The sequence below is a fragment of the Balearica regulorum genome, chromosome 5 (genome assembly GCF_011004875.1).
Source record: "Balearica regulorum gibbericeps isolate bBalReg1 chromosome 5, bBalReg1.pri, whole genome shotgun sequence".
NCBI classification, from domain to species: domain Eukaryota; kingdom Metazoa; phylum Chordata; class Aves; order Gruiformes; family Gruidae; genus Balearica; species Balearica regulorum.
Window position 1 is genome coordinate 55,516,855 of NC_046188.1, and position 13,736 is coordinate 55,530,590.

The 13,736-nt window shown below is 42.7% G+C and overlaps 1 protein-coding gene and 1 long non-coding RNA gene across 6 annotated transcripts in view; one reads left to right on the forward strand and one right to left on the reverse strand.

Moving 5' to 3' along the window:
* The window catches only part of LOC142602092 (uncharacterized), a 116,725-nt gene that overhangs the window by 3,727 nt on the left and 99,262 nt on the right, over positions 1-13,736 (forward strand). For all 5 annotated transcript variants that reach the window (XR_012835769.1, XR_012835766.1, XR_012835770.1 and 2 more), the window contains exons 2-4: positions 37-124; positions 237-448; positions 5,937-6,035. This is a non-coding gene — a long non-coding RNA (uncharacterized LOC142602092). The remainder of the gene's footprint in view (positions 1-36; positions 125-236; positions 449-5,936; positions 6,036-13,736) is intronic.
* On the reverse strand, positions 1,338-7,256 carry LOC104631026 (ferritin light chain). The gene is made up of 3 exons (XM_075755028.1): positions 6,965-7,256; positions 4,459-4,605; positions 1,338-3,155 (listed from the first exon to the last, which is right to left on the reverse strand). Exons 1-3 carry the CDS (start codon positions 7,145-7,147, stop codon positions 2,652-2,654), a joined length of 834 nt encoding a protein of 277 aa, XP_075611143.1. The 5' UTR covers positions 7,148-7,256; the 3' UTR covers positions 1,338-2,651.

Here is a 13,736-nt window from a genome sequence, read left to right on the forward strand (position 1 = left end):
TGTTCCACATTCATCCTTCATCTCCTTTTTTTTCAGGGTGTGACTGAAAAGGAAGCTGGGAAGGCAGAGGCAGGTTGTACTTCCTGTGCTGAGAAGCATCGACAGACTCATACCCAATAGACAGGTATTGTTAAGAAAGTTTGAGGTCATATTCACCAGTGTATGTGCCTGCCCTCTCAACATGTGGACAAGAAGAGCTTGTTATCATCAATAACTGATTGATTTTTCTTTTTCAGAGTGTAGAGGCTGGGAAAATAGCTCATTGCAAGTTTATCTAAAATGACCGGAATTGTCTGTTCAGGCAGAGGGCCCAGAAGGTGTTTCAGAAAAGGGAGAAAGAAGGACCTAAAATCTGAGAATGTGTGGATACATTTGGCTAGAAAGATGAATATGAGAAGAGTCCCTGAGAAATAGGCATGGCAGTATGACAGGGAAAAAGAAGAGGCAGGTAAGCCTTGCTTTGAAAAATTTAAGTTTTGGTCCCTTTGTTATGTTGAAATTAATTTAAGGTAAAAGACAGTCTTGAGTGCTGGAAACCTTGGAGGAGGCTTCCATGACCTACATTTCAGAAGGTCACCAACTCTTAAAGGAGAAGATTGCTGTAGAAATAGGTCAAGCGTTACCAGTAGTATTTGAAGTGGTTTTATATGGTACTAGTTTATAATTCAGTTAGTAGCTTTGTCCAGTTCATACTTAGTGTGCTGTATTTTAATACTGAAAGGGATGGATTCCATTGCTCTTTTTTATGTTGCATTGCAGTTAGTGGAACTAATTGTTGAATAAGGTATGCTCAGCATGAGGATGGGTGATGGAATCTAGCCCAGATGGAAATACCTTTTAAACTACTGCTGTATTAGAGAGCAGCCATCTCAACGTAGGCAAATCTAGCATGTTGCTAAAAGTACTTCAAGCCGTTCTTATGGCACACTGCAGTATTTTCACAGATTAATACAGGGATTGTTTTAAAGTCATCCTCCCTCCCCCAAGGTTGAATCATATTAACAGAAAGATTGGGAAAGCATCTGCATTGTAATTGTCCTGTGTCACAGCACCAACAGAAAGTAGGTGGGCTAATACAGTTCTGCAGGAATGGCTACTTAACTGCAGCTGCACATAAAAGTCAGAGTTTACTGAAAGTATTTTATTATGCCATGTTCTTATCTTAATGCAGTTTTCCAATATTCATTTTCATTCTGTTGTCTACTCTTCCATCTTGTGCAACTTTCGTAGTAGTAAAGTACTGGTGCAGTTTTAGATACATATGCAAAAATCTCTTGGAGAAGAATACTAGCATGCCTATGTGGTAAATTGAGGAATACAATGTAGATGCAAAGTGCCATTTTTAACATTGAACTGAATTTATTTTCAAGCATAATAGAAGTATTGCTTACAGTATTACATAAAGTGTGAGACAGTTTTTCAATGAAGCAAACCCTAACTGCATAAAAGATGTCATATATAACGACAAAAAAAGCCCTAGCTGCAGACAGCTGATCTAGCCAGTTGGTCTTCTTAGGTGACCTTGGTAGCCAGTGTACAGAGGGGCTCTCCTGTAGGAGATGAATGGAAGGAATTTGGACACCTCTGAACTTTAACCAAGCTGGCTAAAGTAAAGGCTTTAGGTGGGGTGGTGCTAATAGCCCCCCTAATTGAACACTGCCCTAACTGAAATGCAAAACTAATGAGTGGCCACTCTCTACAAGGCAATTCTAGTTAAGTGAGCTGCATTTTCACTAGGATCTTATTCCTCTACTGAGGCCCAAGATAGAGAATACAAGAAATAGCAGTAGTATCATAGTAGTACCATAATCTAGCCAGCTGAAATAAGGGTCTGGATGGTAATTAAAGCAACCATCCTAGGTTAAGTCTAGACACAGCCCTAGAGTGAGTGTCTTCAGTGACATTTGCAAGATAGGCACTAGAGCCTGTAAAGATCACATCTAATGAGAACCCCTAATTTATCATCTGCTTTCTGAGGATGAGAAAAGCCAACTAGGCAAATAACTAGAGAAAAACAGCACATTGTCTTATTCCCACTGTTGAAGAAATGTTTCCATCCTTTATCTTGGAGAAGTATACCACTAGAAATAGCTGGGTGATAAGTAAATGAATTAGACTACTTATTTAAATTGCTACTGTGATAGAAATAAGACAAGAAAACTTTGTTTTAAAAACAAATCTTTAAAAAAGTTTGTTATGTTAGTATACTTGGTAGTAGTGTAAAATATTTAATATAAAACTAAATCTTTGGATTTTCTGCCACATAGAAGTTTCCTTGTACTAAAGTTACATTTTGGTGTTGTTTTTTTTTTAATAAAAGTTATATATACTGTTAAAAATAATTTGCACTAACTAAGCCTATTAATCATTTAAGACAGAAGAGAGGCTTAAAAGCTTTTGGCTTCTAGGAAGAATTGCATAGATAAAAGTGTGACTAATGCCAACAATCTAAGTAACCAGCAACCTTGCTATCATTTTAACAAAATAAGGGTATGGGCTAGGTTTTGAGCTGTGACTCACAGTGGACCAGGGGTCAGGCTGTAAAGCAGGAGCAGCAATACAGCATCATGTCTCCTGAGCTGTGGTCTCAAGTCCACCCTCTGTACAGGTCTGCCTTAGGTGCTGCATCATATCTGCAACAGCCCACAGCATTAAAGGCCCTCCCTGCCTTGCTTCACTTTTGCTCCTGTCCCATCATTACACTGTGGCAGCATGGTAGTGCAGTGTATGGTTGCATATATTGGCCCTATGCCGTTTCTGTGCTGGGAAGATTCTCTCTGGGGTCGCTTCAAACCCTCTGCAGCTCCTGTACAGTGCTGGAGAGGCGGGCAGGGGCTGCAGTGCTGGCTAGACTCTGGCTCTATGCCGGTTTTGAACTCTTTCTGCAACCGGTCCATAAAGTAATCCCCAAGACTATTTCTGCCATCTTGGGAACAGTCAAGCCTGCGAGCATTGGTCAGTAGATCTCCCATCAGCTTGATCTTCTGGATTTTGGGCCCGATAAACTGTTTCTTGATTGTGCTTGCACTGTGAGGGTCTGCATTTTCAATACTCAGGGCATAAAGCTCTTCAAAATATCGTATCATAGTTTTCCACTGTACCATTGCTACTTCCAGGGCTTTCATCAGACCAACTGCATACTCACAGTTTGGTTTCTAAAAACAAAGACAGAATTACATTTATTCAGAAGAACAGCTCATCTTAGTGTTTTCATTTATGGTTTCCTGCAACTTACCTGGTGCTCTAAACAAGATATGCTAGGATTTTGCAACAACTCCTAGTTTGGAGCATCTGTTTGTAGGTTTTTTTTGGTTTTGGTTTGGTCCTTTTCGCCCCTGGAGTTGGATGGCTGTAAACATACAGACATGGCAGAACCCAAGCACTTTTTCCAGGAACAGAGATTTAGATAGCAACGGCTATGCCTGAGGAGCATTCTTACACTGGGAAACCCTATCATAGAATGGTTTGGGTTGGAAGGGACCTCAAAGCCCATCTAGTTCCAACCCCCCTGCCATGGGCAAGGACACCCTCCACTAGACCACATTGCCCAAAGCCCCATCCAACCTGGCCTTGACCACTTCCAGGGATGGGGCATCCACAACCTCTCTGGGCAACCCATAACAGTGCCTCACCACCGTCACAGTGAAGAATTTCTTCCTTCTAAATCTACCCTCTTTCAGTTTAAAAATATTACCCCTCATCCTATCACTACACTCCCTGATAAAGAGTCCCTCCCCATCTTTCCTGGAGGCCCTCTAAGTACTGGAAGGCTGCTATAAGGTCTTCCCTGATTCAAACTGAATATTTAGAAAGTTTTACAAGATGGCCTTTTTATTTTTACTTTCTACAGCTCCAACAACTGCTATGATAGGCCAAAGAAGAACATTCTGTATTTACTATTTACAGAATGTTAATTTGGTAGAAGAGAATCAGCCCCTTGGTATTTAACAAATGAAGTGGATTTTTTTCCTGATAACTTTGAGTTACCCCTTTGTACCTGTGTAAGCCTGAGTCAGATCTCTAGTTCAACTACTGCTCCAAGATGGATGTTTCTCCTACCTCCTTCCTTACCACCTTTCTTAAGTGCTAATGGCTTCTAGGCTTCTATTTATTTTCAATGTAAAGGAGACAAGTGAGCTATTTCAGCACAGTTTAAGGAGTCTCATAATCCATTACAACACACTGGAAACGGCAGCCTCCAGCTGAGTAAAAGAAAAAGAATTGTTCATATTCTTTTGGGCTAGAAGCAACCGCATAGAGTTAGGACTGTATGTCTGATGGTTTCTAGGCATCACAATCAAGAACAAAACCATGTACATTAGTATGACAGGGAAATTATATCTGGAAATCTAATAGTGGATGAATGCAGAGATCTGAAGTACCAACAATATAACGCAAAAAAGTTGGAGTAATTACTGCAGATTGCAACTGTTTGAAAGCTTGTTGTCTACTACCCACCTGGATGGTTTTAGAACAGTAATGGCCACCTCTTTCTTGCTGATACTTCATCAAAGCTTCTGCAGCTTTTCTCTCTTCCAGCGCTTGATGCAAGAAGAACTTTGAAACATTTGGTAGAGCCACATGAGACTGATCAAAATATTCACCCTAAGCACACAAAACACAGTGTTAAGATGGGACTCGCAGCAGAACATGGCTTTATCAGAACTCAGGAAACCCTTCCAATGGAAGCTGTTCTACCAGCACAATCACTTTGAAGACCTTAATCCAAATTTCTGCAAAAAATGAAGTAGCTACAGTTTTAAATGAAAAAAATCTCTATACTTCTACTAGACCTCCTTCTGGCCTTTAATACTGGACAGGTAACTGTAGTACTGATGTTCTCTCTCAGTAGCAGTCAGAGATCCTCAAAATATTTTATTGATGAGTGGTTGGGGTGTATGGTTTTGTTGTCATGTTTTGTGCTTTTTTGTTTGTTTGTTTTGTTTTTTAAACATAGTCCCAGCACAGGGAACATAAGGTTTATCCCTTCAGGTCAGCATTCCAGTGAAAAGATGGCTTTCAAAAGGTATGAAAAAGATTAAGCAAATACCAAAAAGAACAAGCACAACTTTGCATCTATTTATCAGCTTCATTATGGATAATGTTATTTCAAAGTAAAGAATACTGCTCCTGAACTATACTGTATACACCTTTAACATTGTATGTAGCTCATGCCTAGGAATACTTCAGAAGTATTACAACCCTAAACCCACTGCAGGCCTTGCTCTGTTGTGTATGGGAAAGTAACAACTTTAACCACTGCAGTATTTAACTATGCTAATAGATCTATCAGGTCTTAAATTGAAGAATTTTATCCATGGTATTGCTGTTGCATAAAGAGAACGCGTTAGAGATGGGTAACAAAGGAGAGCCACCAGGTTATACTGGTTTCAGCATTGGCTCTGCACAGCTCCAATGCTGAGGAGAATGAGAGGCAGCAGCTGGGAATACACCAAGAACCAAAATGAGGGAGCTACAGCATCGTGATCTGCTCGTTCCTTAAACGCACATATGCAATACAGCACAGCTTTTGTCTCTTGAACATACTCTGGATTAGAGTACTGCATATCAAGCTGTTGGCTTGTAGCCTGCCTGGGAGGGGTAAGGGACAAGCATGTGCATTTCATAAGTTTTTCTGCTTCTTATTGCCTGCTGCCCCGCTTTCATCTATTACCCTGCTTAAATATGAACTACTTGTGTTTCATCTACGTTGCTCTGTTTAGAAAAAATGCAGAAAACTTATATAGACAAGTTTATGTTTTTCTCTGATATTTTTATGGCCATCTAGGCTATCCCAAATCTGCGACACACATACACACGTGTGACCATAAACCATTCAAGAAAAAGTACATACTGGATTGCTTTATTAAGAGCATTCATTGCAATAGTTGTGTAATCCTTTTCCTGAAGTCATTCATTCATGTTTCTGTTGACAGAAGAGTCAAGATTCGGTGTTTTATAACCAGTTCCTCAGTGCAAGCGTGCTGCATGACTTCAAGCAGAGTACAAGTTACCACACCTGCTTAACTGTTAAGGTAAATCTTTTATGTCAATCATTAACTATTTAAGATGTTCACATGTCTAGGTTTGTTTTACTTACTGTTAATTTCTAATTGAGGTTTCTCCATCCCACCCAGCTGCCAATCACTACAATATTTTAATCCACATTCTTAACAAGTAGAGGTTTTACTACATAATTTTTTATTGGACTAATACTTGACACCAAGCTTGATCAAAGGATCTTGGGGATATGTTGAATGTAGTTTGCATTGCTTCTCAGTGGATGCTCATCATCAGAAGGGATGGCATTAATAATTTTGAGGGTTTATTTTAATGGCTTTGTTAAAGTATCTTTTGCCTTAATATTTGATATGTAGCCAGACATAATTTTGGCATACATGTTACATGGTATCAGAGATAACTTTTTAAATTCATGTCCAATGTTCCTGCCTGTGAAGCAAAAAACCCTAAGCTGACAGCGATGTTCACAAGCTTATTTCACCAGTTAACCACCCACAACTGTTTTACAAACAAAGTTGGGGAAAAACCACCCAAGAATTATACTCTAAAGCTGTTAGCATTCCCTGTCCTCCTTTCCACAGGCATAACTCTCTATGTTAATTACCCAAAATACACGAGCACCTGATTCATCACCCGCTTGTTGCAGACCTTGGTCGTTGTTTTTCTAGCCATGTCAGCGGCCACCCCGGCTGGCGGCTCTGACAGGAGCACTGCTGCGCTACAAGGTCTGGGTGCGAAGAGAGCCCCCGGATCCCGCTGGGCCAAGTAACGGGGCAGGCACGGCTCTTCCCTCCCTGTCCGACTCCGAAACCATCCCGAACCTCCAACAGCGCCGGCGGGACCTGCTCCGGCCCGCGGGCACCTCCTTACCCCGCCGCCCGGGCAGGGCGAGGGAGGACTCATGCCGCCTCCCGGGACCTCCCCGCCCGGTCCGCCGCCTTACCAGCGCCTGCAGGCAGTAGGCGAGCTCCAGCAGGGCGCCGGTGACACCGCAGAGGCCTTCCTCCACGGCGGGCGGAAAGCTCTGCCTCACGCGGCTGCCGGGCAGCGGGCGGTGCGCCGGGCAGGCGGGCAGCGTGACGCGGGGCCGCTTGGAGCGCGGCTCGGCCATGGCGGGCGCCGCCATAGGGCAGCCGCACTGCCCCGCCGCGCCGCCTGATATAGCCCGGGCACCTGGGACACACCTTGCAGCGCACGGCGGCGCCGGGCCGCCCCCTCCCCGCCTCCCTCGCGGTCCGCGCCGACGGGAGGTGCGTGGGGCTGCCCGCCCTCGCCGGGGAATGGGGGGGGCAAGGCGGCCGGGCGAGCGAGCGCCGCCATCTCCTGCCTGCCCGTGGGCTCTCCCCGCGCCCGGGGCGCCTCGTCCCTCTCGGCGATGGCTGCTGTAGCCCGGCCTGCGCCGCGAATAGCCGGCGATGCGCGAGTCGGAAGGTGCCGGGCCGGCCCACGGCAGCCCACGGAGCGGTGTGGCACCTCGGCCCTCAGCCCCAGCCCATGTCCCTCTGCCAGGCGTCAGTTGCCAGGGCGGGAAGGGCCGACCGGTGACTCGGCATTTCTACAATCTATTTGAGGGACGGTCGCCAGGGACGCCCACACTTAAATACCTCCTTTTAATAGCGAGCGACGTGCGAAAGCTATTAAAGTCGACTCGAGGCCGGAGCAGCTGATGCAGCTTGCAGTCAGATGCAGTCGTGGGGAGGGAGCGATCTGTGAAAAAATCCTGGGAACTTAACAGTGTATCTATATATGTCTTGGCTACAGGGTAAATTCTTTATCTTTTTTGATTTAGTGCTAAAAATGTTTGTGTCGAACTGGTCCTATCTAGGCAGACAAAACCATCTTCAGTATTTTAGTAACTAATAATCCTTGGTTTGTACAGTAACTTCAAAATACAGGTTTCTGACTTCTTCAGCTGCTTTAGCATATGGATGGAGCTCTGCGTGTTATTGCTTGAGCATTATTTGCCTTTAATAGATTCAAGTCAATGGAGTGGAAGTATGAGTAATCTCAACATCCTTCAAATTCGATAATTTTCTGTTCAGTGACTTTCTGTTTAGTAAGCTTAATGTTACGTGCTGTTCTGTGAAATATTTTTCTAGCAGATCACCCCACTCCCCCACAAACCCAGGATGCTAAGGGCAGAATCATTATTCCATTGCATGTTTTAATTGTTATTGGATCTGACTACCTAGAGCAGAGCACACATCATCTGAGAGGAGTCATGTAAAGATGTGAGAAAATTGGTCATGAGAAACTTAGGTACTTCTAGTTCAGTGCCTTCATCTTCTATACTATGCAGCCCTCTTCGTTTAATTGTCCATTTTTTCATTCTTCTGATTCATTGACAAGACAGTGCAACAATATATGACCTTGTTCTGAAGTTCTTAATAAGGGTCCTCTTTTTGCTGGGGCACTAGGGACTTCTGCTGGGAAGATGTGCTTTTAACAGTTACCTTTTAGCTCCCTCTAGTCCAACTGTCTTTGTTTTAGCCAGTAAAATAGTTGTAGTGTTTTATTATTCCAGAAGAGCAAGAGCAAGAGCAAGTGTGGTGTCTGTGTGTGTGTGTATGCACTGACATCCTAATCTAAACAGACTACTTGATGACCTCCTTTCTGTGGACAGGTCAAATAATTGGAAGTGTGAAATCCCTATAGAAAGCAAGTTCCCTAGTGTCTCTCTGGAAAAGTTTACAGTTGTATTTTGTTAGGTGGGTGTTCATGACAATAATTTCTGAGCATATCAGCTCATAGATGCTTGTATCTGTATTAGTGGAGTTCTGCTCCCTTGGAAGTCAATATTAAGTTATCCCATTTCAGTGATGGAGAACTAAGATGCAAAGACATTTCTTAAGGCCACCTGTAATGTATGGGGCTGATCTGAAAACTGACTCTAAATTTCCTGAATCTCCATACATTCTTTAACCCCTCTTTTTGTGAGAACACAGTTCAATTTATTTTGCTTTGTGCTTCATAGAACTAAAGGAAATACCCATCATTTGTACTGAAATCAAATGTATTGTGGAAAAATTCCATTAGAAAGTAATGTAGGGATTCTTGCTACATAGGATGAGGTGGTGTCACATGCTGGTCTTATCTGGACTGAGGAAAGTATCATCTGTTCAAAAAACTTGTGGTCTCAAGTCTTGGTTTTCAAGAAATACAGTATCCTGGGGAGCAAGCACTTTGTTTGGTTTCTTAGTTACAACATTTCAACATGGCATGGAGTAAGTGCAGCTACCTGCTATCAGGTAGGGTTGCTTTTAAGACAGGTTGCTTTTTTTCCCACTTGCCCTAAACTGAAGGGAAGGTCTTGGGTCTCTCTGCCAAACTGTATCCTTCAGAAAAGTTACTCCCTGCTTGGGGTAACAGTATCTGTATATGACTTTGATACAACAAGTGAATCTGGGTTAGATCCTACTCCCACTAAATCCTGAACTATGAAGGTACTTTACGGATTTCCTCAATGAGCTGATGTTGGGGTGAACAGGGTTGGAAACTGAGTGATCTTGACAGAGGGAAAGCAAGAGCAGATGGTCCTGTGCAAGTCATTGCAAAAAGGGTTGGTGACAGGATTGACCCAGTTTATTCCCATAATCTAGTATTATTTAAATGCATAATGTTAGGCACATGCTGTGATGAAAGATGACTTTATTTGTTTTTATGATTTGGCATGATTTTGGTACAACACATTTTAAAGAGTGTTAAAAGTGTATGCCAGTGTGGGAAGCCAAACGACCACAGCGTGATATACAGAACTGCAAGTAAAATTCCAGCAAACTAAGCTCTTTTATACACACACCCCCCGCACACACACTCCTTTCTTTTTATTCTTTGGCAGAGAGGACCGTTACTGTCAGCGGGCTTTAGCAATCATCTGAAAATACCCTTTCTGCTGAGACTACTTAGCAAACATTTAATTGTATTTGGCCATATTCTACCTTGATTCTCTCTCATTTAAAGCTAGGCTCTTTAAGCTGCACGTTGTAATCTGGAGTTGATACTGTTTGTTGTTCAACCACAGGTAGCAAGAGTTGTGGCTGTTGCTTCTATCCAGCTACCATCTGTTAGCTTCTTTCTAGCTGTAACAGATTGTTCATGTGCTTTGCAAATAGTGTATCTAATGCTGCCAAACTTTTTTCTTATGTGATCATTCAGTGCCCATCAATAGCTATGATGAAAACGAAGGGCTATGTGAGGAAAAAGTAATAAATAAATGTGTGATATGTATGCCTGTCAATAAGCCTTCTTCATTCATGATTTTTTTCGTAATTAAGCGAAACCTAAGTTCTTTGGCAGGAAATGGAGAATGACTCATACAAACACCCGTGAATTCACATTTGCATGTATTGGACTTGAAGTCACTTAACCCATTTTTCTGTATGCTTTTCCATTCTCGACAGGTGCTTCATTTCACTATTTTATCTGATCTCACTCTTTTTTATTTCCTTTTTTCCATGGAGGAAGAGCCAGCAAGACTTCTGAGTTGTTTTGTTGACTTTTTGCACTGTATGACTCATAAAGTTAAAAAAGCAGCCTGAAATTTGGGAGGGTACTACTTAAGTAAGCATAGAAAAATAACTTTTTTTAACTGTCTCACAGTAAAAGTAGTCATCAGCAAAGCATGAGATGGCCCTGGGGTGACAGTAGCACTGTGACCAGGCTGTGAGGTGGACATTCTGTAAAATGCTTTTTGTCTATATGTCACTGAGCAAATGGAAAGGTCCAGTTTGTTGTAGTGCTGTGAAATCAACATGTTTTAGTTTTACAGAAGGATTTCCCAAAAGTAAAAGTTAAAGCCTAGTCCCTTTGAAGTCAAAGTCTTGATCTTGTTGGTATCAGAGCAGACAGGAGCCTGGTTTGGGGCTTATAGGTACTGAAAATTACTATGCAGTGTATTTTATATATATTCAATTTACTAAAATGAGCTACCACAATGAAATACTTGGATTAATTTTGATTTTGGAAGTAGTTTTTGAAGTGCCTGGTTTTGGCACTCACTTCAAATACTGCAAAGCTTCCATTGCTTTCCTTTTCTAGAGAGTCAAAGATTTTCTTCCTCTCATTGATATTTTTGTATTTGCAAAGCATCCATTACTGCAGTGTTTAAAACCAGTTGAGATGTTTGAAGATGTTCTTCAGTTGTAGTGGAAACAGACATGTCTTTTTTTGTCTTCGTTCAGTTTTTCCACATTGCATCAATAGCCTGATAAAGTTGCGACACTTTGCTCCTCTGATGTAACTTTTATCTCTGGCAGTTCAGTTCCATAGGCTTCCTTGACACAAGTCTGCATGGCACAGATATTGAGAAGTTGGCTCATTTGTCTGTCTTCTTTTGCAATGAAGTTCTTCCTCAAGGAACTTCCCAAACACTGGGTAATATAAACCATGGTGATATATAGAGAGTTCTTTGAAACTTTACTGATTGAAATCTGTCCTTCAAACAGAATATGCCCACAGCCTGTGGGCATGTCTATGCCGTGTCTAAAACAAACATAGAAGACAAGCTCATAAGAGTTTCTGAAGTACAAGCAAAGCTTATCATTAACCTTGTGTCACAGAACAGGTATAGAAGGGTTTCCTAATTCATGCTATTTTCTTCTCTGCAGTATTTAAATTAGATTATCTGTAATTAATGCTTGCTTTTACCATGGGACCCTTCCAGTAGCAGAGACTTTGCTTCGGATAATGCTGTGAGGAGACGCAGCCTCAGCTCCTTCTCAGCAGGGTGCTGCAGGGGCCTGGAGAGGCCCAGTGCCCTGCAGTGCAGCAGGTAGCCTCCATGGGCACTGCCGCTCATGGTCAGAGCTGCCCTGTGACTTTGGTGTTCAGGGCACATCCTTCCTGCATAAGCACCTGCCCTCACCCTCCTGCTGGTACCCAGGCACCCCTCCCTTCTCCTCTCTCCCTCTAGGCTCTTTCCAGCTGCTGCCACAACCACAGTGCTCAGGCAGACTCATCCTCTCCCTTTGCTCCCACCCTCTCTTCTGTGGTCCCCCAAGAAAGCTCCATGCCAGCAGCAGGTTTAGGGTCTGTGTGTGTGTGTGTGACCTCTGCAGTCAAGCCTAGAAGATGTAACTGCATCTCAACTAACTGCCTAGGTATACTCTTGGCTATGACTGTTGTCCTGCCTCAACCTGGTTTATGTTTGACACCTCTAGCTATCTTGTTGCATCTCAAGTCAAGCTGCGTATGGCCATGTTTGAGCGTGCATGTGCGTAGACTTCATAACACTGGGGCTGCAGGTAAAACTGCACTGCAGCCACTATTAACTTGTGTCTATGAGCTGTATGTAACTATGCAATTTTAAATACTGACCATTCACCTACACTGCATTGTTTTCCCCTAGTATTTTGTCCTTGTATTTACAAAATTGTTAGGTGTGCCTGCTAGGCTTCTCAGCTCATCTGTGTCTTTAAGAGCCCTGCCTCTGCCAGCGCTCAGGAAACCTGTGGTTTGGCTTGGGCAGAGAGGCAGCAAGGAGAGCTGGAGCCTTGGGGGCTGTCTGTGCTCCCTGCCTCTCTGCCTGCTGGCTGCAGAGGGCTGGCAGCCAGGCTGAGCAAGCTTCAGCCTAGTCAGCAGCATTGGCCCTTCAATCTCCATTTCTTCTCTTATAAATACACTTAAGCTGTAAGTGGACTATTAATTTCAAGTGGTACTGGCTGATATTGCCCATTTGATTTCTTTAAAGAGGCTGTGCTTAGGAGTAAGTTACAATAAATTGGTAGGGTTCATCTGCCTCTCAGATTTTGCAATTGTTATTTCAAGCCACATTTAAAAGCATAGGCCAGAAAACTTAAGGCTCATCCTTGCAGTCTGGCCATGGCATATTGTAAATCCAGTCACTTATTGCAGGTTGAAGCCACTAGGTCTCAGCACTGGAGCAAATTTAAGGGGATTCTGTGGAATTTCTGAAAGCATGTAGCACACTCCAGGCAACATGTTGCATAAGGAGGTTGTGCAATCCCAAACTGCCTGAAGTCTGTCATACACCTTCCCTTTCTGTTGTACCTTCCTTTCCACAGCTGTGGGTAAGAATCTCTACTTACTTTTGGACAAATGAGAAGATAAGACTCGACATGTTGGAAAAGGCAGTGCCTTTTTTTGTACAGTCTGTGCCATCTGAAATCAGTGACTGCAGATAATGCCTCCCAGGCAGTGTAAACTTTAGTAGGTGCACTCTGCACTCCAGACGGCCCTTAAGAGAGTGTCAGACCTACCTATTCAAGGTGAGCATGAGCAGACATACTCTGTACATACTCAGAATATTTAGGCTAGCAGTAGTAAACTACAGGCAAGCAATGAAGATCCAGGAGCCATTTATTGTCTTGCCGCTGTATGCTACTGATAATCAATGTTCATAGAGTCCCTGCTAGTACCAAGAGCACCTGCTTCTGAAGTACAGGTACTCCTGGGAGCTAAATGGTTTGACTGGTGCCATTTGCTGCTTGGCTTGAGAGAGAAGAAATTAAAGCCACAGATGTGGTGAGAGATGTGTGAAATGTTTGCAGGTGAAGAGGAAAGAATTCTAAACGTTTTAGTTTTCATAGTCACCAAAAAATAACGAATTAATCCTTTTTACAGTTTTTGCTTGAAAAAGAACCCTGACAAAGTTTAAATGAAACTGCTTGAGGAAAAAAAATATGAAAACGTTCTCTGTTTGAAACTTTAATGTGAACATTCATCAGCTAAATGTTTGTTTTAAATTTTGTATTAAT